Source organism: Anguilla rostrata, chromosome 17, assembly GCF_018555375.3.
Source record: "Anguilla rostrata isolate EN2019 chromosome 17, ASM1855537v3, whole genome shotgun sequence".
Classification (NCBI taxonomy): domain Eukaryota; kingdom Metazoa; phylum Chordata; class Actinopteri; order Anguilliformes; family Anguillidae; genus Anguilla; species Anguilla rostrata.
The window spans coordinates 14,507,264-14,533,203 of record NC_057949.1 but is presented as its reverse complement, the minus strand read 5'-3'; the positions used below and the strand labels follow the sequence as shown (position 1 = coordinate 14,533,203).

At 43.9% G+C, this 25,940-nt stretch overlaps 1 protein-coding gene across 1 annotated transcript; it reads left to right on the top strand.

Moving 5' to 3' along the window:
• The first annotated feature begins 13,163 nt into the window (after positions 1-13,163).
• aldh16a1 (aldehyde dehydrogenase 16 family, member A1) lies at positions 13,164-24,279 on the top strand. Its single transcript, XM_064314675.1, has 17 exons — positions 13,164-13,771; positions 14,558-14,657; positions 15,165-15,291; positions 15,561-15,718; positions 16,532-16,609; positions 16,875-17,062; positions 17,756-17,914; positions 18,187-18,345; positions 18,557-18,713; positions 20,026-20,101; positions 20,819-20,924; positions 21,361-21,500; positions 21,798-21,965; positions 22,055-22,259; positions 22,461-22,646; positions 23,041-23,166; positions 23,379-24,279. Exons 1-17 carry the CDS (start codon positions 13,685-13,687, stop codon positions 23,562-23,564), a joined length of 2,406 nt encoding a protein of 801 aa, XP_064170745.1. The 5' UTR covers positions 13,164-13,684; the 3' UTR covers positions 23,565-24,279.
• Positions 24,280-25,940: the final 1,661 nt, after the last annotated feature.

Below are 25,940 nucleotides of genomic sequence, written 5' to 3'. Positions count from 1 at the left end.
GAGCATGTACTGTGCGCCCACACCTGTTTTTGGCAATAATAGCGGCAAGGCCGTTTGGGGAAAGGGTCGTAGCGAGGGACTTCTCTGTAGCGCGCATCTTCCGAGAGTTACCTGTGGAAAGGTGCAGGTTGGAGCCGCTCCCGGGGAAGCAGGCTGTTCTGCTGTGTTCGGGCCAGGGCAGCGTGTTGCCACCCTGTTCGCCCATTGCTGAAGGGTGAAGGTATACCTACTCGCTGTTTTTCATTCTTACGAGCTTCGCTGTTGTTGTCGTCGTCGTTGTTGTTGTTGTTGTCGCGACCGATGCTTCGGCGCCGAAAATGGCCGCTTCACCGCCCGCCACCTCTGGTCCGCCAGCCTTCATCAACAAACACCGATGAGGGCGAAACGCTATTCGGTTTTGTTTTGTTTTTTTGTGTAAAATGGAAAAAAAAAGGCACAGCTTCGGACCCCTCCCCCTCTCTCTGCAGTCATGGCGGCCTCGCCCTGTAACCACCACAGATATCCCTTGCGCACCAGCTCGGCCTGCAGCTACGCTGCGGGGCCCCAGAGTCCCCCCACGCTGGGTTCCGCTGACCCTGAGTTAGCGTACGTTAGCGCTCCAATGAGAAAGCAAGGCAAAGCTGTTCTCCACTGCCACCTTTAAGAATGGTGTTATATCCCAGTAGGTCTCCTTCTTCGAGAAACGCACATCAGTCGCATTATCGTTTGGGCTAAACGCTTAGCTACCTAAACCAGTCGCAGGCCAGGTGTCAAAACTCCTGCTGTCGTGTTATCGGGGGGTTGCAGTCAGGTTCAGGATATCACTCTATCGAGTGTTAAATTGTTTGTAGCTGCTGTGAATCACTGAGTGTAAAGTCCTACATGTTAGATCAGTTATGAAATGCATATTTTAACTTGAGTGACACTCGGGGAGTGATCATACTGCTTCCATTCGCAAACGTTGCCATAGCAGCCAGCTGTGGTTCCATCCCGGAACATCATCTCAGTAGTCAGGTTCATCGGACAGATAAACACATGGTGGCAGAGGTAACAAATATCAGAACACGATGCACATCATTGCGACATTTATTACAAAATATATCAGTCGTTCCCATGTTCATATTATGCAATATTTGCATATATTGTTGAATGTATTTTACAATTTGTGTAATTTTACAATATATGCTGAAAATGATATATATGACAGTGGCAATCATTGGTATATTTTCTAATATGTTTAATATGTCTGGACATATATTTGAAATATATTCCTTAGATCTTATAGATCATGTGACTTTAATGAGGAGGAGGGACAAGTGACCCCGCCTGGCGGTTACCGCCCAATCTGTCATGGTCAGAGCGGGTCCCACGAGAGAGAGCTCCCCCTTCAGGCTGAATCGGTCTCTGCAGTCGTAGAGACTGCCAGTGCTGGCTCTGAAACGATAATGCTTTAATGCTACGCTAACGGGCTCGTTCGAGCAAACGTGCGTCGCTCTACAGGCCCCGTGCATTGGAAAGGTCCCCGGGTGATTAACGTGAAAAACGCCACTCTTAAAATGTCTCGATGTCTGGTTGTCCTCTGTCCTGAGGTGCCCGGTGACTGAGGGAGCTGCTTGGCATTCGTACCTGACCCCCTTTTCCGGACGACCACGGCCCCAAACCCATCAGCGCTAGTGCTCGCTAGCGAGTCTGACGGCAGCTTAGGGGAGGATCTATGTTCAGAACCCAGAATAACCTCGCTGACGGTGTGGACGTTGTGTTCCGCTCAGAGGGATCAGAGAGATAAAGTGGCCCGTGGAGTGAGAGAGGGCTCAGATCCCAATGACTGCCGTTAGCACGTTAGCGAAGGGGTGAACAAACATCAGACCGATTCATACACTTATTCAAACACTCATTTTTGTCCCAATGGTGCCAACTACTATGTTCACTTGCCAAAAAAAGTTTTTATTTACTTGCTTCTTGTATTCGCAAATGTGTGATTTCTGTACTCACCTTGTGAAGGGAAACGTTAATTCGACTTCAATTTAGGGGTTACGGAAAGAAATTAAAAAAAATATTCCCAGGCTGGACGCTCTCAACGATCTCAGGAGAATGCAGGGATTGCACAGTGTGTGTTCTGGTTCAAAAAAGTAAAATTGCATTTGACAGCGTTCCTGTAGATGTTGTTAGTAACCCCTAATCTGAAGTCACCCCTATTTCTCAGATGCACAAAATGAAAACCACAGTTTAGAGAAGGATTTTATTCACTCTTTTCCTCATTCTCATTTATTCTTTCATTTGCTCTACGTTATCATTTTTGATTTGTCGTTCACTCCCCCCACACATCTTTCAGTGGTATATCCAGGAGTTTTGTGCCGCTTCCAGTGCGCCCTTAGTGTCCCTTTGTGGACTGTACCACTTTGTGTGGGTAGGGGGAGGCTGTGCAGGGGTTGCCAACAGGAAACCGTACATTTTCCCATTACATTTCAATATACACATTTACACCCCCTTCGTCATTCACAAACAGTTGTCTGAGCCATCTGTACAGTCATCCTCACATGCGTAAGCACACAGAAGATACGGGACGTACAGTGAACTCTGGGGCAGTATGCACTGCGGTCACATGACCTGGATTCCGGGACAGTGCTGGATCAGATGACCGTCTCCATGACAGCGCTGCAACACTGCTTTAACGTTTCGCTTCACACATCATGCACTTTTGGACGAGTGAAAACTGGTCATTTCAGTTTGAACGGGAAATCCAAGATCTAACCCGGATCTGACCGGGTCAAATGGTCACGCACATATTAGTGCTTTTCAGCTCGTGAGACGTCCGCGGTTCCGTTCAACTTTGGGACCGTCGTCAGGAATGCTTACCGAGACATTTCCGCAATCAGAATGAAAGTCCAACACAACAACCACAGAGGTCTGTTAAAGTCACAGTTATGATCGTTACCATTACCATACTCCACATCCATTCACTCATCTGAAACTTGGATCAAGACCAGGTCTGGGATCCATTCGCACGTCTAGATGAGCGTGTCGATCGTCTTCATGATGGGAGTGTCCTACCTTAGATTCAGTCCCACGTCCTGCCGGGAACAAGATCAGACCCCCTACCGGACAGAGACAGGCAGATCCCTGACCGCAGTCAGTTGTAGCGAAGCACTCAGGGACACCAGCTTGGCGGCCTGTTGTTGACGTTATCACAGACACAGAGAAGACCGAAGCAAAACGCATTACCTAAGTTGAGCAACTTATTTCATTTTATTATTTTGAATTATTTATTTTGCTAACTCATTAAGGGAAACGTGGTCCTAAAGAATAGCTTTATAATTTATAAACTGTTTAACTATGAGGCATTTTAAAGGATATCTTTTCAAGGCTATCTTTATTGTCTGCGAGTTTTGATTAAGACGAGGACGGATCCTAGCAACTACCTATGCAATGTGAGGTTTTAAGACTATTTCAAGGGGACATGTTTCACCGCTTGCCAAAGGCGTTTGGAAAACTCAGTCAGAAATTAGCATTAGGCATGAAATAGGCAGCTTCTGTTCTCACTACTAATAGCCAGCAGAGTCCACTGTTGTAGTAGCCTAGCCTGCGGCTCTTTCACGTACGTTTTTACAGACTCATGCTCCACGCACACGGGGAACAATGTAGCTTGGCGAGAGGGCAAAACGAGGGAAACGCAAATTCGCCGAATTTTGTACTTCTTAGTTCTCGTTTCGGCTCCTGAAACGGTTCCACCGCGATCGTTCATCAGGTCATAACCTCACGGTCCCGCCGTCTCTCGTCTCTGACATCCTCTCCCCTCTCCTTCCCTCCATCCCCCCTCTCACGCTCCCCCTGTCCGTCATGGCGTCCGTCACGGTGTCTGTTAACGCCACAACGTTTGCTACTAAGAGAATGGAAGAATCATGTGAAATAATAAGGCACACGTGCATAAATAGACTACAGAGATATGTAATATATATTGAAATGGCTATATTGAAGTTGGAGAGATTGCGTGATGGAATGGAGAGAGAGAGAGAGGGATGGGGAGCCAGCAGAAGGGGAAGACTGAGCGAATGACGGGAAGAAAGACAAAGTGAACTGTGTGGAACGCCCTTTGCCGACGCCGCTCGGTATCGCAGCCCACCGGGGCTGATGCTAGGCTAACGGGCTCGTTCGAGCTCAGTGCGAAAAAGCAGACTGTCCTTTTCGGCTGTTTGGGGTGGGGGGAGGAAGTTCATTTATCAGAGCAATAATTCTATTTCCTAACAAAAGCCCATGGGCACGTCCATCCAAATTTTGCATAGGACTGTGACTTGCGTAGGACTGTGATTCGCCCAGGGCTGTGGACGCGTCACCTGTAGCCTTCGGCCTCCCTACAGGCTCGCAAAGCATCGTGGGTATCCGACCCAATGGGTATTTGATCAAAGCAGGAGGGGAGAAAAAAAGCATGGAAACGAGAGCAACATTTGCATACCTTTACTTGAAAACAAAATACAGAACATATCAGAAACGTGCGATGTAAATAACCTGCAGTCCAGTCCCCTCTGCAGACGCACCTGCTCTCTTTCTTCCGAACGTCTTCTCATCCCTCTCTCCAGGCCCACACTCCTTCGCCCTCCTGTCCCTCTCTTTTTCTCCCTCCTTCACTATTTTTGAGGAAGAAGCTCTTTTGCATCCCTTGTTCTTGCGTTTTTCTATCACATTGTTTGAAGTTGAACTATGACGCATGCGTGAAAAAAAAAAGAGAAAACTAAACTTATTTCTGAATGGCCAGAAAGAACTTTCTGTGACTCTCTCTTTCACTCCTGTTCTCTCTCTTTACCTCTCTTTGTTGTGGCAGGAAACAGAGGGTAGCACACAAGCAGAATGTTTATGATTGTTGTTATTATAATTATTACTCCTTCTTATCACTCATTTCAGATTATCTTAATTTCTTCATGTACGTAATGCTATGTTACTTTGAATCCTTTCACTGGTTATTTAAATGGTCAAATTTGATTGTAATTGTATTGTACTGCTATACAAGCTAGTAATTGCTCCTATGTTCAGTTAAACCTTGAGAACCAGTCAAGAATATCAGTTGATCATCAGTCTTTAGATACGGAGTATAGATTTTTGTGCTAGATTACACATTAATGCCAATGGTCCAAATTAAGACTGACGGGCCAACTCTGGACTAAAGCAGGTAACCCTTGTGGATTTTTAATGAAGGAAAATACGATTAAGGTGACATTTTCACAGCATCACGGTGACAATACGACTAACAAAAGGGGCACATCTGTTCACTGATACATATGTCTGTCTGTACCAGCATTCAAACAACATTTGTCCTGTACCTTTTGGCATAAATAACTGCACTAAACTGCACTAGCTTTCTTCTTCACAGTTTGTTCAGTTCAATTTGCTGAGCGCTGACCTCACCAAACTATGTTCAAGAATAAAAACAAAAACTTGCATTTAATCTCGTATCAAAGTTCAGGACAAATTTACTGAATCCAGGCTTGCCTGGATTAGCCTGTCTGCTCATCTGTCTGTTAACCTCTGTCTGTCTCCATCCGTTAATTTGCTGCCATTTCCCTGCATGTAGTTTTGGCTTCAGTTCTCTTCAACATCACCGTTTGCTAAACAAACCACTTCAGCTTCGCTCGTGATTCTGTTGATAAATGTATGGAGGATGCTAACAGCTTTGCTCACCCCCCATTGGCTCCCATGGTCCCCATAGCCCTGATTGGATGAGTGACCGAAGCAGGGTACTTTCCCGGTCCAGAACCAGGATGTGTTACCGTGGGACACGCCCCCCGGTAACCGCGCTGTCTGTAGTGCTGTGCCCGTGCATGTCCCGCTCCCATCGCTAGCAAGCTGTCACACGCCCCTATGAGGTTTTCTGTTCTGCTCTTATTTTCAATATGGGGGTTTGTGTACCCATTTACCTGCATAAATTAGGTGCGTTCAGTGTGTTGAAGAAAATGACATCACGCCAGTGTTGGTGCTGCCGCTAATGCTAATGTTGTGCCATTCACTGAGGGCATTATTTATACTGAGGAAAACAGCAACAACTATATTTTATAATGGTTGGCGGCTGTTCTTTGTTGACTACAATGAAAACTGCAAGTGTGCACAATACAGACGTAGGTCAGTACATGTGTGTGTCTGTATGTCAAGGAAGGTGTTCGCACAGATGTCTAAACTCACACTGAAGCTGAGCACAGTGCACTCACACACACACACTCAGAAATACTTACGCGTACTCATACAAACTCATGCACACTTACTCACACACACTCATGCACACTCACTCACACACACACACATTCACGCACACTCACACACACTCATGTACACTCACTCACACACTCATGCACACTCAGAAATACTTATGCATACTCATACACACTCATGCAGACTTACTCACACACACACACACATTCACGCACACACTCACTCACACACACTTATGCACACTCACTCACACACACATTCACGCACACACTCACTCACACACACTCAGAAATACTTATGCGTACTCATACACTCTCATGCACACTCACTCACACTCATGTACACTCATACACACTCATACATTCTCATGAACACTCATACACTCACACACACTGACACACACTTATGTACACGCTCATGCACACTCAGAAATACTTATGTGTGCTCATACACATTCATTCACACTCACACACTCTCATACATACTCATGCTCACTCGTACACTCTCATGTACACTCATACACTCACACACTACACACACTATGTACACCTCATGCACACTCAAAACTTACATACACATTCATCACACTCACCACTCTCATACACATCTCACCTACACCATACACCATACACTTTATGACATAACTCATACATACACACCACACACTTACTTCATACACATTCTCAGTAATTAATACATCGTTATACATAACACGCACCACAACATGACGAGTTTTAACCACACAGATCCATGCAAGCACCCCTCTCTCCTGTCAGAAAGAGAGAGAATGAGAAAAAGAGAGGAGAGAAAGAGAAAGTTACTGGAGTAAATGCAATTAAAGCTATAATGACTGATGCTGGATTCAAATTTTGAAAATGTCAGAACTCAAAAAAAAAGAAGAAATATTGAGAACTGTAAAAAATATATTTCAATGGAATGTTTATTATTTATCTTTTTTATATTTTTGAAGCGTGTAAAGAAAAATAAAACAATAATTTAACAAAGTTTGTGGAAAAAATGAGACTTAACAGCTATATTATTAAAAGTATGAAAGTTTGAACGTGAATGCTAACTTACCTGCTCAAATCTTCTCCATTGCAGATAGGAAAAATAATAAAATGATTTAAAAAACACACAAAATCACTGAAAAATCTAACAAATTAATCAAATTTAAAAAGAAAATATCTTTTAAAATTCAATAAAAATATCAAAAGCTTATGCCAAAATTTTCAATATGTGTCCAGTGTGTTTATTACTTTCAAAGTTTGTGTTGTTTACATCTGGTATCTTTTCATTATTTTGGTCATCACTAATGAAGGGTTACAACTGTAGTTTCGATTTCAATTAATGGTCTTAACTTAGAAAAGATTGCTTAAGATAATCGTTAAGTTCTGATTATTAAGATAAGCCCTACTGATTCAATGCGTAAATATTATTCCTTGTCTTTTGCCAATAAATGCAAAAAATAATCTTTATTTTAATTTTCGATTGGATTTTTAAAAATCAAAAAAGCATTTTTTTTTCCATAAGTGATTGTCAAAACCGTTCATACCATAGCATGATCTAGGATGTGTGGCCTTCATAAAAGCACTTGGTTTGAGATCTGCATTTCATATGGGAAGCTACTGAAAAATATTTGACATAAAAAAATAATTTGAAATCAACAAAACATTCTCTCCAAACACAAATTGCTATGGCACGATCTACAACTGGTTTCCTTCATAATTCATTGGGCTATATATTTGTGTGTATTCAAAATGGATATGAGGCAACTGGGGAAAAAATGATAAATAAAAATATTAATAAAAAAAACAAGAAATCTTCTCCAAATGCTAATTACTGTAGCCTTGTTTTTAGATATGCATTTTGACATATTTTTTTTATTAAAGAATATTAAAACAATCAACAAAATTTTTTGTCCAGGAATTAATTGCACTATCAATTTTTAGCGCAAGAGGAGAGCAGGCGGCCTTATGTAATTTTTAATTATTCAGATGGGAGAAAGTGGGAAGCACAACATAGAAAGTGCATTGGAAAGGCACTGAGTACCCAACCACACTGGGGATCTACAGGAGGTATTACAGTCCATGGGCCTACAGACTGCATGAAGCACCATGCAAGGGTGGGAAATCGTCTTATTGAACAACCATGATGAAATAAATCAAAAAAAGAGTGTGATGACATTTACACTGAAGAATCAATTTCCATTTTTTTTTTTAAACATATGAATATATTTGCGCATCCCAAAAGTTAAAAACAGCGAAAATCCAAACTGTGTGAGTTTCCATTCAGTGTGGATGAGAAACTGTCTTTCTTCAACAACAACAACGGTGACTTAACTGAATGAAATATCTATTGCTGAACCATCTGTTTCACCGAAAAAAATAAATACATAAGGTTCACATCTTTCCTTCAAACACTGAAAAAATAAAAAAAATCCAATTTGTGTTTTTCCCGGTCAGATGAATAAAAAAGGCAGTTTATTCAAAGCCTATTGTGTCGTCCATAAATTATCCATAAACAAGTGAGAATGCATTGGAGGACACTTATGATGAAGAATCTATTATTTTACATCTATTATACGTATCAATATGGTCCTTATCATGGGGCTGATTATATCCGATTCCCAACCCAATCTGGAACGTCCGATCCTGTGCAACCACAGGCAGATCCATGCTGCAAACCTGATTGGGGGAGCGTAAACGTCAACGATTCTCCACCACCAGCTGTATCTTCACATTGCAGGCTACAGTTAAGCTCACATACAGTGGGGTCAGAAGACCTACTGCATGTGGCTTTGACTGCGATCGACGGGTGCCCAGTCGACCAGCAGGGGTCACCAGAGAGGGATGGACATGGACCCCCCCGCCCTCTGACTGAACCCTCCCCTTTCCAGAGTGAAGCGGTTGCAGATTTTGCGTCGCCCAATGGGGGTAATGGCCACAGTCAGCCCCTGCCCCGCCAGCACAGTCCAGGCTCCAGCACAGTCCATGAGGCTCACCCACGCACCACAGAATGGTGCCTTAACCAAAAAAATCTTTGCTGTGAAAAATCTGTTTTGCCAGGTAAACACAAAAGTACATGACACTTTACATCCAAAAAGTGCAAAAATCCTAAGTTTCTGTGTTCCACTGTTCAGATGGATATGGATTCATATTTATTCAAAACCCATGTGATGAATGAATGAAAATGTATTTGAACATTTTTGATTAAAATCTATTTCACCTGAAAACTCTAAAATGTAAGCCTATACATTTTACAAAAACACAAAAAAAGCAAAAATCCTGAATTTTTCCACCCGTTCAGATGGATGAGAAATCTTAATTAAAAAACAACCACTGTGAAAGACATGAAATGTCTTTGAAGATGTTTTCCCATTTCACAGGAAAAGCATCATAATACATAAGACTATCCTGTATAAAGTAAGATTCAAAAACTGAAAAAAAAAAAAAAAATTTTAATTGTTTTTTTTTTTTTCTGCTCAGGTCGGTTATGAAGTGAGCATTTTCCACAGCCACTATAAAACAAATGAATGAAAATGTGCTTTTATATATTTTTTTTTTTTTTAATTTTTTTTTTTATAGCAGGATCTAGGATGTGTGGCCTTCATAAAAGCACTTGGTTTGAGATCTGCATTTCATATGGGAAGCTACTGAAAATATTTGACATAAAATAATTTGAAATCAACAAAACATCCTCCCCAAACATAAATTGCTATGCGATCTACTCGGGTTTCCTTCATAATTCATTGGGCTATAGATTTGTATATATATATATATATATTTTTTTTTTTTGAAAAAGATGTTTCACTAGAAGAATACCAAAATACATAATACCAAAATATACCATATGACAAAAACTACCCAGACACCCCTTGGTCTGGGGCTGTTTTTCATGGTCTGGGCAAGACCCCTTATTTCCCAGGAAAGGCAAATCTTAATGCTACAGCAAACAATGAGATTCTAGAAGATTCTATGCTTCCCCAACAGTCGGGGGAAGGCCATTTCCTGTTTCAGCATGACAGTGCCCCCGGGCACACAGTGAGGTCCATATATAAATGGTTTTGTCGAGAATGGTGTGGAAGCACTTGACTGGCCTGCACAGTGCCCTGACCTCAACCCCAGTATGAAGCCTTCCCAGAAGAGAGGAGGTTGTTATAGCAGCAAAGGGTAGACCAACACCATATTTATGCCCATAATTTTGGATGAGATGTTGGATGTCAGGTGTCCACATACTTTTGGCCATGTAGTGTATATAAGACTATCATCTTACATCCAAAAACGGAAGAAAAAAAAAAAGATTATCCATCTGAAAATAAAACAGAAAATTCAAATTCAGGATTGTTGCATTTTTTCACTTTTTGGATGTAAGGCTATAGTCTTACATATTTGGATGTTTTGGGGATTGTGGTGTGGTGTTTGCTTTTAAGAGATCTGGGGCTAGATCGCAGCTTACCTTGAAATTAGAAAACTGATTCCAAAGGAAGCCAGTGTAGTGAGGCTAAGATATGTGCAACATGAGATCTGTTATTGCTTTGGTTAGAAGCCTAGCAGCAGGAAAAAGGCATTTTGGCTCAAGTGTGAGCACAGAAAATTGCAATAATCGAGCTGCGAAGAGATAAAAGAATCTATCCAAGCCACAAGATGCATCACTGTACTTTCTCATTGGGGCCTTATCAATAATAATAATAATAATAGTAACTGCACGGATGTTATTATTATTATTATTAGTAGTAGTAGTAGTAGTAGTAGGCTAGTAGTAGTAAAAAATCATTATCATTGTTGTTGTTGTTGCTTTGTTATTATTAGAAGTAAATCCGTTCTCAGTTACCCTTTCAATATAAACAGAGCTGTATTTTACCATGTAATATTTATCTGACTAAAGCAGACCGTGGCTCCAACAAAAAAAACTGTTTTGGCCACGAGAACATTAACAGTGTATGTCGCGCAAAAAAGGGCTAATTCGCAGAATGTACACTTAAATCAGTATGTTGTCAAAAAATCTTTGTTTCCATGTCGTCACGAGAACTACCTTCGAGGGCTGAAAAAAACGTTGCCGGTCGCGCGTAAAATAGCAGAGACTGGTGATTCCAAGCCACTTTTTCTTTTTTTAAAAATCCATGTGATCCGAGCCCTGTTTTTAGCTTTCAGGGCTGACTGGAATTTATCATTCGTCACAGAGAATACATGCGATTTCTTTAATGCCGGCAATATGCGGACTAAATCGTCCGCGCATTGCCAACTGTTTACATTAGCCTCGGTGCATATTTATACCACATCATTTTGCATCCGACCAGTCAACTTAATAAAAACGTCAAGGTCAATCATTTTTTACAAAGTGGAATAACTAGTATCGCACAATGATCATCATATTCAATAAACAGCTCAAAATGATGATGATCTAAAATCACGTTTAACCTTGGTGGGACACTAAGGATAGTATGGAAGCTGTAGCAAGACAATTACATCATGTTGAGTTCATGCCTGGGATACAGTCAAGTGGACTCGGTGCGACAAATAAAAGATGTGTAGTTTTTTCACAACAAAATCATAATTTAGGCTAACATATTCGCATAATACAGGATGACATCACATTTCACATGACTCTCCACTGGAAAGGCAGATTACCCTACGCTGTGGATGGCAATGTACGTTTCGAGCCAGCAGACACAGTTTAATTGCAATGACAAGTCGCGTATAGAAAATGGTTGGGGGGGAATACATTCACCTTTACAGCGCCTTCGACAAATACAGTCATACGTCCAATCTATTGTGAGACCAATCTATTATTTTATATGAACAGCAGCAGCTTACAAACGATTTGTGCGTTTTCCTTGCAAATCGGTCCACATTTTTCTGCAAACGGGCAAAACAATGCAGTTTACTTCATCCAAACCCCATTACTTAATAGCGTTAAATCGCTTAGCCCACATATTGCGGTAGATAAGTGATCGTTCTAGGTTCATTTCTAAAACAATACTACCCTCCGGTGGTTATTTTGAGAAATCCATGTAGACGTAGAGTACGTGAAAAAAACAGCCTTTGACAGTGCACAAAAATCTACGTCTATGAAAAGTCCCGATCGTGGTTGGCAACTCGCTGGGAAGGTTCGCTGCGAACGGTTTACTATATTTTTTTCTTCGCTGAAAGAAATAAATAATCCTTCGTGACCGTTGCATTTTAGTGACTTGTACAAAAACGGGTAGACTATTTATAACATAAAACGTGTCCACTTCCTAAAACCTAGTTTGGTTTAAGTGATCCAGAGCAGTGTGCGTGCATGTGCTTCCCTTTCCACTTAATTTTCTTCTAAACCATTGGTAATGGAGGCTAATTTAGGTTCAAAACATCAACGATATTTGTACAGTGAAATAGGCTTATCTAAATGCTAACAAGAAGCGTGTCCAGTCAACGTTTGTCTATAAAAACGGGGAATGCAACAGTGTGAACAAACTATTCTCTGCAGGTATTTCCTTCAAAGCAGTGGATACTCGAGTCTAACCCTCAATGACAGGGCCCCTAATTAAATTGCTGGAAGACAACAGTGTAAAATGGAAAATCGTGGATGCTCCAGAACACACAGTCATGCACAAAGTATCTACTTTAACCTCGCGGTATTATCAGCTCGGCTAAGACAACACACAGCACTGCGCAAGTGAAAGACAATGTAACTAAAAACAATTTTACATAGCCTTGCTGCTACTGTTTCACTTGGAACTCTTACTAAAGCCAAGTCGATCGCAGACTCGCAGAGTGCAGAAGATAATTCTCCGCCGCTGCGGTATCTGAGAGCTAAACAGCTCTGGGGGCAGGGTCAGAATTAAATGATTATGATTGGCCAAAGCAAAGCATCAGCTAATCAATACAGATTTTCATTGGCCGGGACTTTTCACTGTGTACCTCTTTTAATTTGTCCCTGTAGAAACAAATCCTATACTCCCACACGTTTTATACGGTTTAACTGGCTAAAATATTGGTTCCGTCTGAGAAAACTTTGAGTTTCATTGGGGTGGGAGGGAGCATGTGCAGTTGTTGAGCTGAAGCGTGAAGGCAGTTTCTTTTTCTGCACGCCGTTACAGCAGGCTAGCAAGCTTGTAAGCTTGCACGGTAACTTTATTTAAATAGCAAAACTGGTTAGCTGACGCTTGTGTAGTTATTCGGTGATACAAATAAATCGATAACTCATAGCTTGTTAGCGCGACGTTATATAGCTATAGCTGTTTGAAAGCCAGGAAGACTTAGGCTATTTCATAATTCAGAAAAAAAAATCTGGCGAGTGCCAGCTATTTAAGCTCTCCTGGAGTTATAAAGACGTTATCTAGATTAGATTATCAACAGTCAGTGGGTACAGATCCTTAACTGGCAAGCTAATATAGTGATAAACTTTACTGAGCTAAATAAATCCATCATACCATATAACGTAATTAACATACCTAGACTGGTATCAGGTAATTTTCTGTCGCGCAGCTGTCGTCTAGATAGCTACATTTCTGCCAATTTCACAAACTAGTATGGCAGGTAGCACCAATAAGACGGTGCATGATATTTTTCAGTCGATGGAGTACGGACCAGCTAGTTCCAGCACAGCGACTGCACAGGTAAATATGTAACTAAGCACTTTTCTGTAGCCTGTCATTCTGTTCAGCTCTGCGACTCTTCTGGAAGAATAAATAGCTAGCCATATTCTCTGACTTAAACCTGCCTGGCTAGATAATTAGCAGAACAGAAAATTGTTACTGACAGTAACTGTTAGTTTCACATTTTAGATGCATTCTAAATTTCGTCTCAGCTGTCCGGTTTGATGGACATTTCCCCTCTCGCAGCACATGTTCATAATTCTTATTGTATGTCAAGTTGTTGCTTTGTACGTGTCGAAGAGTTGCCATGTGATATTCGTTAGTGTAACCCACAAGACAAACATGTGACAGAGACATGCCAGCTAAGTACAGTACAAAACAGTCTGTGTGGCTGGCTAATCGCACTGACAGTGTGGCAGAATGTAGACTTATCTTTGTTGCCTTCATAAATGTCAGTGCAAACTGGCGCATATCAAATGTAAAGACCTCATTCCTCATCCCAGTCAAAAGTTCATTTATAGATTTATTGACCAGGACGGGAGGCGTTTGTCCTTTTTTGTTACTGATTGATTATCATCGGGTGGAGGGACCCCCTGCAGCCAATCGGCTGCCGAATTACGGCCACCCCTTCTACAGGTGGGAGGAAACGTCTCCCAACAGGAAGTTAAAACCGAAGGGAGGGGGGTGGTGTCGGAATGATACCTGAAGTCTGAACCTTTACGTAATACCCGCACTTTCTGCATGCAGCCTATTTTTCCCGGCGTTATCTGCGTGTAATTAATCGTCGTTTGAACCGCTCTCTTTCAGTCCTGGTTGGAGAGTCACTCTCGTTCACTCGGTCTGTTTTTGGATGGGACGTTTGTCTGCCCGTCCGACAGGCAGACCAGCACTGTAAATGATGCTTCAGGTAATTTTTTATTATTATTTTTAAATCAGTGCAGTGCATGGTTTAAAAATGTTCCCAGTCCTGTAACTGTCTCCATATGTATTTGATTTTCAGAGTTAGCATCTGAGTTTTTGTTACATCTCACAAATGTATCATTTACTGAGGACACTGTACCTTTAAATGTGTGTTGCTGTGATTAATATTAACTATGAAAATCTCTTTGCATTCAATGCCTACAGTATCACATAAATGGTATCTATATATGCCCATTGGAATGTGAGTTCCAAAGCCAGTTTATGAGTTTAGTCTGGAGCCTTGTCCTGCTAGACATATTACTTCATAGCACCCCCTGCTGGTCTGAATATGAGCCACACTGGCTGGAGACAGCTTCCATAATGTCAGTACAACTGCGGACCACAACCTGCTGTGGCTGTAAAGTCGCGTATAATCCACCACTGATAGGTCGCATTTGAGTTTCGTGTGATGTTGGCCAGTCTGTTGAGCCGCCTGTCGCTCGTCTCTCTGAAGGCCAGAGGCTGTGGACCGCTGTGTGCGCGGCGGAGGAAGACGTCTCCCTCGCCGCCTCTTCCTCGGTCGGCGGGTTCAAGGTGTGGAGCGAGCTCAGCTGCCACCAGCGAGCCAGAGTCTTCCACAGGTAAGCAGGCATTATGTACATTTTGAGATGAGTGCATGTAAGGGTCATCTTACTTTCACCTATACCCCAAACGCACACACACACACTGTACACACACACACCCGTATGCGCGTGCACACAAAAGCACGCATGCACACACACACACACACACACACACACACACATGCAGACACACACACACCGTACACACACAGGCACACACACCGCACACTCGCGCACACACACATGCACGTGTTGCTGTTAGCAGACCATGTCTCTCTCTCCCTCAGGTTTGTTAGCAGCCTGCAGAGACACGGGCAGTGCCTGACTGAGCTGTGTGAGTTAGCCCAGGCCCCCAGCTCTGTGTCCGCTCTGGTGCGGCTGGCCCAGTACTACTCTGGCTGGGCCCAGCTCAAGGACGCCCTCGTTCCCGACTGGACCCCCCGAGGTGCCGACCGTTCTGCCTCTCTTTCCCTCTCTCTCCTCCCCTATCTCTCTCCTCCAGAATCAGTCAGTCCCTGTAGTGCCAGTCTCTGATTCTCTCTCCTCTAGAATCAGTCAGTCCCTGTAGTGCCAGTCTCTGATTCTCTCTCCTCTAGAATCAGTCAGTCCCTGTAGTGCCAGTGTCTGATTCTCTCTCCTCCAGAATCAGTCAGTCCCTGTAGTGCCAGTCTCTGATTCTCTCTCCTCCAGAATCATAGTCACTAATGTCACTAATCTCTGATGACCTGTGTGTTTGATACCGTTATTGCACTGCCAGTTGTTCTGAGGCAGTGCATCAAAGAAAAAGGTTCATTAGTCTTAAAGATGCCCACTGTCCATGTTTCACTGAAATATTGGACAATATTTCATTCTGGGCACATTGCTGAAATAGTGCATGCTTATTGGCTGTGTTTGTGGTCATGTGACTGGGCTCTCAGTGAATGTGTGTTATCTGGCTCTCCCAGGTGTGGTTGTGTTTATGGTCATGTGACTGTGCTCTTTGTGAATGTGTGTTATCTGGCTCTCCCAGGTGTGGTTGTGTTTATGGTCATGTGACTGTGCTCTCAGTGAATGTGTGTTGTCTGGTTCTCCCAGGTGTGGTGGCTGTGGCTGTGTTTATGGTCATGTGACTGTGCTCTCAGTGAATGTGTGTTGTCTGGTTCTCCCAGGTGTGACTGTGCTCTTTGTGCATGTGTGTTGTCTAGCTCTCCCAGGTGTGGTTGTGTTTATGGTCATGTGATTGTGCTCTTTGTGTATGTGTGTTTTCTGGTTCTCCCAGGTGTGGTGGCTGTGGCTGTCTCAGATGACTGCTCCCTGTACGCCCTCTTGCTGAAAGTCCTGCCAGCATTAGCAGTGGGTGAGTATGGATGGAAAGGGATGATAGCCAGTTAACCCTTAGAGAGCTGCACCAGGTGATGTTGATGTTTTTTCCCCCACTATCCTCAGTTTTTTACATTACTAAACAGGTTTATGTTTATGTAATAATTTGTTCACAAGACTTGTCCCTATAAGGAAATGTCAGAAAAGACACCTGATTTGTACTTATCAAGGTCTTGATTGAAGACCGTGTTTGGTTAAATAGTTAAATCACTTTGAAATGATTTTTCCACTCTGTTTCCAAGGAAACACGGTCATCGTAGCAGCTGGCTCTGGAACCGCCCTTCCTGCACTGTTGACTGCCAGCATTCTGAGGGAGGCGGGACTTCCTGTCGGGGTCCTGAACGTCCTCACAGGCAAAGACCTGAGCCTCGGGGTTAGGGTGGCCCGGGACCCCAACGTCAGCTGTGTCACTTACACCGGAAATAAACAGGTGCGCTACTGATTCCATCGCCCGTTCAGCTAACTGAGCACTATTGGCTTGGCTGGAGATCTCATTTAGTTAACTGAGCCCTGGTTGGCTTGGCTGGATGTCTCATTAAGCTGATTGAGCTCTGATTGGCTTGGCTGGTGGTCTCATTAAGCTGACTGAGCTTTGATTGGCTAGGCTGGAGATCTCATTTAGTTAACTGAGCCCTGGTTGGCTTGGCTGGATGTCTCATTAAGCTGATTGAGCTCTGATTGGCTTGGCTGGAGATCTCATTTAGCTGACTGAGATCTGATTCGGTTGGCTGGTGGTCTCATTAAGCTAACTGAGCTCTGATTGGCTTGGCTGGAGATCTCTTGAAACTGACTGAGCTCTGATTGGCTTGGCCAGTGATCTCGATAAGCTGATTGAGCCTCGTCAGCTGGTGAGCGATTGAGAGCAACTCTTTTGGGCCGGACCAGTACCAGGAGACACAGAAACAGGAGACCATGGCTTTGTCCCTAAATGAGAAACTTTATCCATTCATTTACTGATAGCTTGCATGTACTGCTCAGTTCTGTGTGTATCTGTGTAATCACTGTCTCTGATAATGAGAGGTGGATCATCAGTACAAACTAAACTGTTACTCATGCAATTATTACAATAATATTATAATAGCAACCTCATGTCACCTAATCCCTATCTCTCTCTCTCTCTCAGGATGGTGAGATTCTGAGTAGGGAGACTGCAGGGTTGGGTGTCCCTCTTTCTCTCTCTCTGTCCACCAGTGCCATCTGCCCCTTCATCATCTTTGATTCTGCTGATATCGACAGCGCTGTGGATGGTGTGATAGAGGCAGCCTTTAGAAAGAAAAAAGATGTAAGTTCTTTTCCTTCAGGTCACTTAATTGTTTTATTATCCTCTGCAAACATGTGAGTTAAAGTTGCAATTACTCACAATTATCTTTACTGTCTCCCCTGGAGTGCCTTGTTGTGTAGCATGGTGGAGCCATGTCTGGATAATTTCAACGTTCAATAATGTGTTTTTGTGACGTACAGTTCCAAGAATGGCCACAAGGTGTAAGTGTTGCTTAATAAGTGTATGTTTGCTGGCCAGCACTCTCAGTCTTGGGCACTTTCTCTTGCTCTCAGTGGCAGTGGATACTGTGCGTCCAGGAGTCAGTTTGGGACGGTGTCGTAGCGCGGCTGAAGGTTCGAATGGCAGGAATGAAGTGTCTTCCTCTCTTGGCTGAATCTGATAGACCTATTGTGGATGCTGCAGTACAGGAGGCTCAACAGCAGGGGGCAACTGTAAGTCAAACAGATTTAGTAATAAACAAATAAGAATAAGTAGTGCATAAAATAGAATTTATTTTTTGTACTGGTTTCCATATTAATCTTAGCATGTAAGTAGTATTAATAGTGACTTGTGTGTGTGACAGTTATGAAGGAGATGTGTGTAGTTTTGATGTTCAGTTCATCCCTCCCTCCCTCTCTCTCTCTCTCTCTCTTGCTGTCTCAGGTGATCCAGCCTTGCCCCCCGCCCTCCTCCCTCTCCCTGTACCCCCCCACCGTGCTGTGGGGGGTTGCCCCCTCATGCCCCTGTGTGGTGTCGCCCCCTGCTGGCCCTCTATTACCCACCCTCTCCTTCAGAACCGCTGCAGAGGGGATCACCATCGGTAACTTCAGCCTTCTGATCTACTGAAATAACAACCACTCCTCTGAAATAACGCATGCACTGCTGAAATAACCAACACTGTCCTGAAATAACCTACACACTACGGAAATAATTTGCGCTCAAGTAAAATAACCCATGCTACTGAAATAACCCAAGCTCTGCTGAAATAACCCTCACTGTATTGAAATAATCACCACTGTCCTGAAATAACCAACACTATACTAAAATAACCTACACTAATGAAATAACCCTCGCTGTACTGAAATAATCACCACTGTCCTGAAATAACCAACACTGTACTAAAATAACCCACGCTGTACTGAAATAATCACGATTGTCCTGAAATAACCAACATTGCACTAAAATAACCTACACTAATGAAATAACCCATGCTCTACTGAAATATCCAGCACTGTACTGACATAACCCATGCTCTACTGAAATAATCACTGTTTTAAAATAACCAACACTATAGTGAAATAGTCCACACTCTACTGAAATAACTAACATTAATGAAATAACCAACGTTCTCCTGAAACAATCAATGCTCTACTGAAATAGCCATCGCTCCACTGAAATAACCTCAGCATCACCGTATTATGCCACTGCAAAACTTGCAGTGGCATAATACACCTTCGTTGGATATAGTTGGTAAATACTATAGAGGGTGGACAAAACATTGGTTTAAAAAAAAAAAAAAAAAAACTACGCAAACAAATCCCTTTTCACAGGCCTTCCCTTCGACAGGAACCTCAGATCTCAGAGCTGGAGCAGCTCGTAAGCACAGTGAAATCTGTTCAGTTTATGAATGCTCACTGGGCTAAGACTATGAGCCTGTTGTACGGTGTATTAGCACTCTAACCATTAGCCCTATTAGGTACAGTCTTTATTGGTCAGCATCATATTCAATATCATTTTTGCGGCATGTGCGTGCATGACATTGCTTTATGTGTTTGTTTCTCTTTATGGTGTATGTTATTGTATGTGACCGGCGCAAATTCTTAACCTAATGATAATAATTTTGTGAGTGACTGATTATTTATTAACTAATTTGGAGGGGAGTAAATCTCCATACATTTTAGAGGATTGACAGAGCACCAAAATGTCCGCTATTTCACGTTGTATGACAGTGATTTAGGGGCTCATAGATGCTCCTCTGATAAAATGAATGAATTAGGCCTGAGAGTTAATCTGAGTGTAATGACCTGGCGCTGGGGCCCTGGGGCCCATGAGCTGGCCCTGGGGGTAATCAGCTGGCCCCGGGGCCCTGACTGCAGAGGGAGTGACCGCTGGCTGCTTGTGCTCCTTTTCAGCCAATCATAGCCCACACGGGCAGGCCGCCTCCATCTGGACAGAGGACCTGACCCTGAGCCTCGAGTGCGCCAAGAGGTAACGGCTCTGTACACCTGTCTGTGTGTCTGTACACCTGTCTGTGTGTCTGTCTCCATTGTCTGTGTGTCTGTACACCTGTCTGTGTGTCTGTCTCCATTGTCTGTACACCTGTCTGTGTGTCTGTCTCCATTGTCTGTGTGTCTGTACACCTGTCTGTCTCCATTGTGTGTGTCTGTACACCTGTCTGTCTGTCTGCATCGTCTGTGTGTCTGTCTCCATTGTCTGTGTGTCTGTACACCTGTCTGTGTGTCTGTCTCCATTGTCTGTGTGTCTGTACACCTGTCTGTCTGTCTGCATCGTCTGTGTGTCTGTACACCTGTCTGTCTCCATCGTGTGTGTGCCTGTACACCTGTCTGTCTGTGTCCGTTGTCTGTATGTTTGTACACCTGTCTGTGTGTCTGTCTACATCCGTCTGTGTGTCTGTACAACCGTCTGTGTGTCTGTACACCTGTCTGTGTGTCTGTCTGTACATCCATCCGTTTGTCTGTCCGTCTGTGTGTCTATACACCAGCCTGTGTGTCTGTACACCTGTCTGTCTACATTTGTCTGTGTGTGTCTGTACCCTTGTCTGTCTGTCTACATCTATCTGTCTGTACACCCATCTGTGCGTCTGTATGTCTGTCTACATCTGTCTGTCTGTAAGTCCGAATGTCTGCAAATGACCCTCTCACTTTCACCCTCCCCTCCTTCTCTCTCTCTCTCTCTCCCCTGCAGTCTGTCCGTCGGCACGGTGTGGGTGAACTCGCACTCCGTCTTCGACCCGTCCCTGTGTCTCTCCGGCACGAAGGAGAGCGGGAACTGTGCCAACGGAGGACCGGCGGTAAGAGTCCATCTCTGCCTGCTGCCTCTCCTGACTCAGTCCCCCAGAATGCAACGCTCGCCTTATGTGTGGGACTGAATTTTAGGAATGATATCTTTGGCTTGTGGAAAGGAGAGGAATTAATGCGAGACAAGGTCAGGCTTGAAGGTACCAAAGAGATGGATGGGGGGGGGGCGTGGATTAAGGGGTTATATGGGAAGGGTGGAGGTGGGGGGGTGGATTAAGGGGGTTCTTTGGGAAGGGTGGAGGGGGTAGGGTGGATTAAGGGGGAGATTTTGGGAGGGTGGAGGGGGTATGTATTGGCACCTTTGAGCACAGTCATTGCTGACTGACTCCAGCATCTTGGCCTGTGTCTCAGGTTAAAAATTGCGATGCTGTTGTCCTGTGCCGTTAGCCTGCAGATGCTAACCTCTCTCTATCTCTCTATCTCTCTCAGGGTCTGTTTCAGTTCCTCCGTCCGGCTCTCTCTCCTTCCCTGTCTCGCTCCTCTCCTGTGCCTGTCAACTATGCCAAATTCGGGACCAACGGGACCCAACCCACACTACCGGGGGCACCCGAACCTGCCGACCTCGCTCAGTAACTTCATATTTTCACATTTGCTGGGATTATAACTGGAGGAACATTAAATTGTTATTACGGGTTATATAGGATTGTGTTTGAGGCTCGTGACACTGATTTGAGACCTGCCAACTTAAAAGGATGCATTTTGCTAATAATCGGGTGGTTCTGCTGAAAAGTCGTGATCTTTTGTTGGGGTGGCGGGGCTTCAGTTGGAGAACGCGATGCAAGCGGACTCTGCCATTTGTCCGTGTCTTTGAGTTTTGATGAGTACGATGCGAGTGTGTTCACGGCGTTAACCCTTTCCCCTCTCAGCGACCCGCGCTCCTATCTCCACTTCGTGGGAGGCCGGCCGTGCAAGGCGGACTCTGGCCGCAGTGTCGCAGTCCTGGCACCAGGTGGCGGCGTGATCGCGTACTGCCCTGACGGGGGGCGGAAGGACGTACGCAACGCAGTGGAGGCGGCCGCAAAATCTCAGCCGGGGTAACTCGCTCGGTGTGGTTTACTCCGTGGACAGCGACTACATTCTCTCTACAGCAGGAAAACGAAGGATCTCTCTTCCTGCTTTGCAGCTGGAAGAAGAGAAGCGCCGTCTCCCGAGCCCAGTCGCTCTATTCCCTCGCCGAGAGCTTGGAGCTGAAGAGGCGGGACCTGGCCCTGTCACTCCAGGCTCAAACCGGCATTCTACTGGAGGCGGCGGAAATGGAGGTGGATCTCAGCATTTCTCGGCTCTGCGATTGGGCAGCCCACTGTGACAAAGAAGGGGGAGGAGTGCAGGTCAGAAGTCTTCTTAGTGTGACATTATTTCCATGGTTTATTGCAGCACTTGCCATTTATTTCCTTTCCGTATGATTATAATCACTGCACAAGAGCAACGTTTAACTGCTGTGATTAACTTTCCACATCGTAGTTGTTGGCAATGTGAGCTACGTTCGAAATGGATCACAAGTGACCCTCTCGCCGTCTCTCTCTTTCCAGTCTCTCCCCCAGTCTGGCTCCGCCCTCTCTTTCCCAGAGCCAATGGGAGTGATGGGCGTGGTCCTCCCAGACAGGAGTCCCCTCCTCTCTTTGGTTTCTTTGCTCGGTGCCGCCCTGGCAGCCGGTAACGCCGTGGTCATGATACCCAGTGAGAAGTACCCACTTCCTGCCCTAGAGTTTATCCAGGTGTGTGTTAATTACCGTCACCTGCGCCTGCCTGTAGTCTGGACGTGTGTGAGTCCACCCGTGTGCATCTGTGATCATCCATTTGGCGGTCTGTCTTCAAAACACTGCAAGATACAGAAACTCTATGGGGAAAAAGCAAAAGAAGGGCAACTAAATTGGGTTCTGGAATGCAAAAAAAAAAGGTTCACCATCAAATCATGTGTTACATAAACAAATACAAATACATTCCTCAGGTAAATGATGAAATGTACAGGTAGCATTTTAGGAATGTGAAAAGCACCATAATTTATAAAAGCGCTCTTTTTTCCCCCCCCTCAAATAGTTTCTCTGAATTCACTGCGTCATCTACGCCAGTGTAGTTACACAAAATGGCAACCTCTCTCGCTGCTTCCAGGTCCTACAGTCCTCTGCTATTCCGGAGGGCGTGGTCAGCATCATAACAGGTGGCAGAGACCAGCTGACCCGGGCACTGGCCAATCACAGTGTCATACAAGCCATTTGGTACTGGGGCAGTAAAGAGGTGAGCTCCATTTTCCTGCCTTGGCATATAGAGTTACTGGCTCTGCCGTGTAACATTGTCCTGATTCTCTCTCTCTCTCTCCCTCATTCTCTCTGTCTCTCTCTCCCCACTCTCTCTCTCTTTCCTGCCCTCGCTCTCCTCCACTATCTCTCTCTGTCTCTCTCCCTCACTCTCTCTGTCTCTCTCTCCCACTGTCTCTCTCTCTCTCTCAGGGCTGCCAGTACCTGCAGTACACATGCTGTAGCCCCCTGAAGAGCCTGTGGCTTCACCCAGAGGAAGTGGGGGATGAGAGAGGGAAGGACGGAGGACAGGACTGGGCTTGTTCTCATCCCTCTCTCATGGAGGAGATGTGGAGGCAGGCCACTCACTGGAAGAGTGTGTGGATCCCCACTGCCTAGGGAGGGGGCGTGGCCGTGTCGAGTGACAGCAGGCAGGGGCGGGGACACAGGAAGTGTGACCGAAAGAACACGGTTCATATTATTCCCTCAAACAGCCTTAGAAATGCACTGTAGTTTAAATAATCTTACATCACGGTACATAATCATTCCAAAATGAATGTTTTACAAGGCACTTAAAAAGAGTAGACTAGTTTAGAAACGTCTTTCTGCTATTTGAAGGTCACATTTGATAAGGAAAGGGATTCTGACTGGGACACTAACTTTGTGTCCAAACAATACTGCGGTTTGTCTGCTACATCAGTTTCTGTGGCGATAAACGTCTGATCATTAGAGGCATTCCAATGGCTTGAGAGATTGGATAACTACCTCTGTCATACACACAACTACACACACACACAATATTATTTCCTTCCTTATCGAATGTGTTACATTTATGTAATAAAGAGGGAGAAATGTACTAATATATTAGAAATTGGTCCGTTCAAAATAAAGAGAATTTAGTGTGGACACCGTACATAAAATATAGAAATCATGTGACTATTAACATTAAAGCTGTTCATCACTGTTAGTAATGATAAAAATACAAAGGCATTGCTGTGACAATATAGCAATGATGTGTTGAGCATCTTCACATTTTGCCATGTTTTCTTTGCACACTGTCCTGACTGAGGATAGCCTTGCTCCAGGGGCCAGTAATAAAGTAAGCATGAGTTGACTGAGGCTTGTCTGTGCTTTTCTGGGGCTGTGGCCCTGTGGGTGCTGACGCAGGGGTGCACACCGCCCCACCTTGAACAGCCGGTAGCTGTACGTTGGGGTAAGTCCCAGGCTAGTTAAAGCAGTTACCCTGGCTCGGTTTTCTAAACTTCAGTCTACACACCAGCAGTGCTGCAGTCCTGTCCTGGACCACCGTAAAGTATTTCCACCCAAGATACACGCTCAGCCCGCAGCTGTAGCTGATGGTTAAACAAATGCATCAAAAGAAAATGTTAATAGCTAATAATAAACTGCTGAAATTAGCATGAAATCCTAAATTGGAACCGCCCTCTTGGTCGTTTGTTATTAATAGTAGCAGTACAAAAGAAAGTCGCAGATGTTTATGTAACGGCTGTGTCGACGCGACCAGTCTTCATCAGGGTGGGATAAAAGCACAGTTAGGCCAGAGGACTGTGCGCCTCTCTCTTTCTCTTACCTCATTCTACACCGCAGGCTTGTGTTCCCTGCCTGAGTCATTAGCATCAGGACAGTGGAGCACAGCCCCAGAAGCCAAGCACAGCTGTGACAGGTGCACACAGATTAGCAGTTGTCTGGAAGACAGGAAGTGCAGGGCAAATGAAATGCATCATTAAAGCGGCACTAAAACCAGCTGAGGACACCTGAAAATGAAAGGACTCAGGTGCAGTCACTGTGAGCCCCACCACACCGTAATAATAATAACAATAATAATGATAATAATGATAATTGTACAGCACACTCCATAAACATATACATAGAATAAATGGAACAAAATGAAAACAAACATTGAACAGAAATGTAATACACTAAAAATTGACAAAGTTTTTAAAAAACGGGTCTTTAAACTTGGATTGAAAATTGACACAGAATCGAAGGTCTTAAAATCCGTTAAATTATTCCATAAAATATCTGGCCGTGCCGTTAATGGCGTTTCCCCATCATTGCCTGTGAAACTGACCCGTCAGTGATGGGATTCAAGGTAATGAGAGCCTGACTGATCCACAATACACCAAGTACTCATTTGTTCAAGAGGAATCATTTCAAATAAATGCTTTACTTATAATACATTTGAGTAATTTGTGTGGGTGACGACTTCAAAATAGGGTGCAGGGTAGCCAAGCATTAGCAACAGACTACTAAATGGTAGGAGTGTAGTATAATGGTTAAGGAACTGGTCCTGTAACCTAAAGGTCACAGGTTTGATTCCTGGGTAGGACACTGCCATTGTACCCTTGAGCAAGGTGCTTAACCTGCATTGCTTCAGTGTATATCCAGCTGGATGCAATGTAAATGCTATGTAAGAGTTCTGTAAGTCGCTCTGGATAACAGCGTCTGCTAAATGCCTAATTCACATCAACTAAATGTTAGTTTTTTTTCTCTGTATAAATTTGGAGTAAATATTTAAACTTTTTTAAATGCATGAAAAAAGTAATTGCAAAAGAATTTATCTTTCAGTACTGACAACAAAAACATCAAACTACAATACCCCATATTGGAGAATATAAGCACGACTGTATTATCTGTGTATAAATCATAATTTAATAATGACATAAAATATCAATTTTCTGTAATAGTGTGATACATTTTCCAACATTACTGGATTCCATGCTTTATTATACTTTAATTTGTATACAAATAATGAAA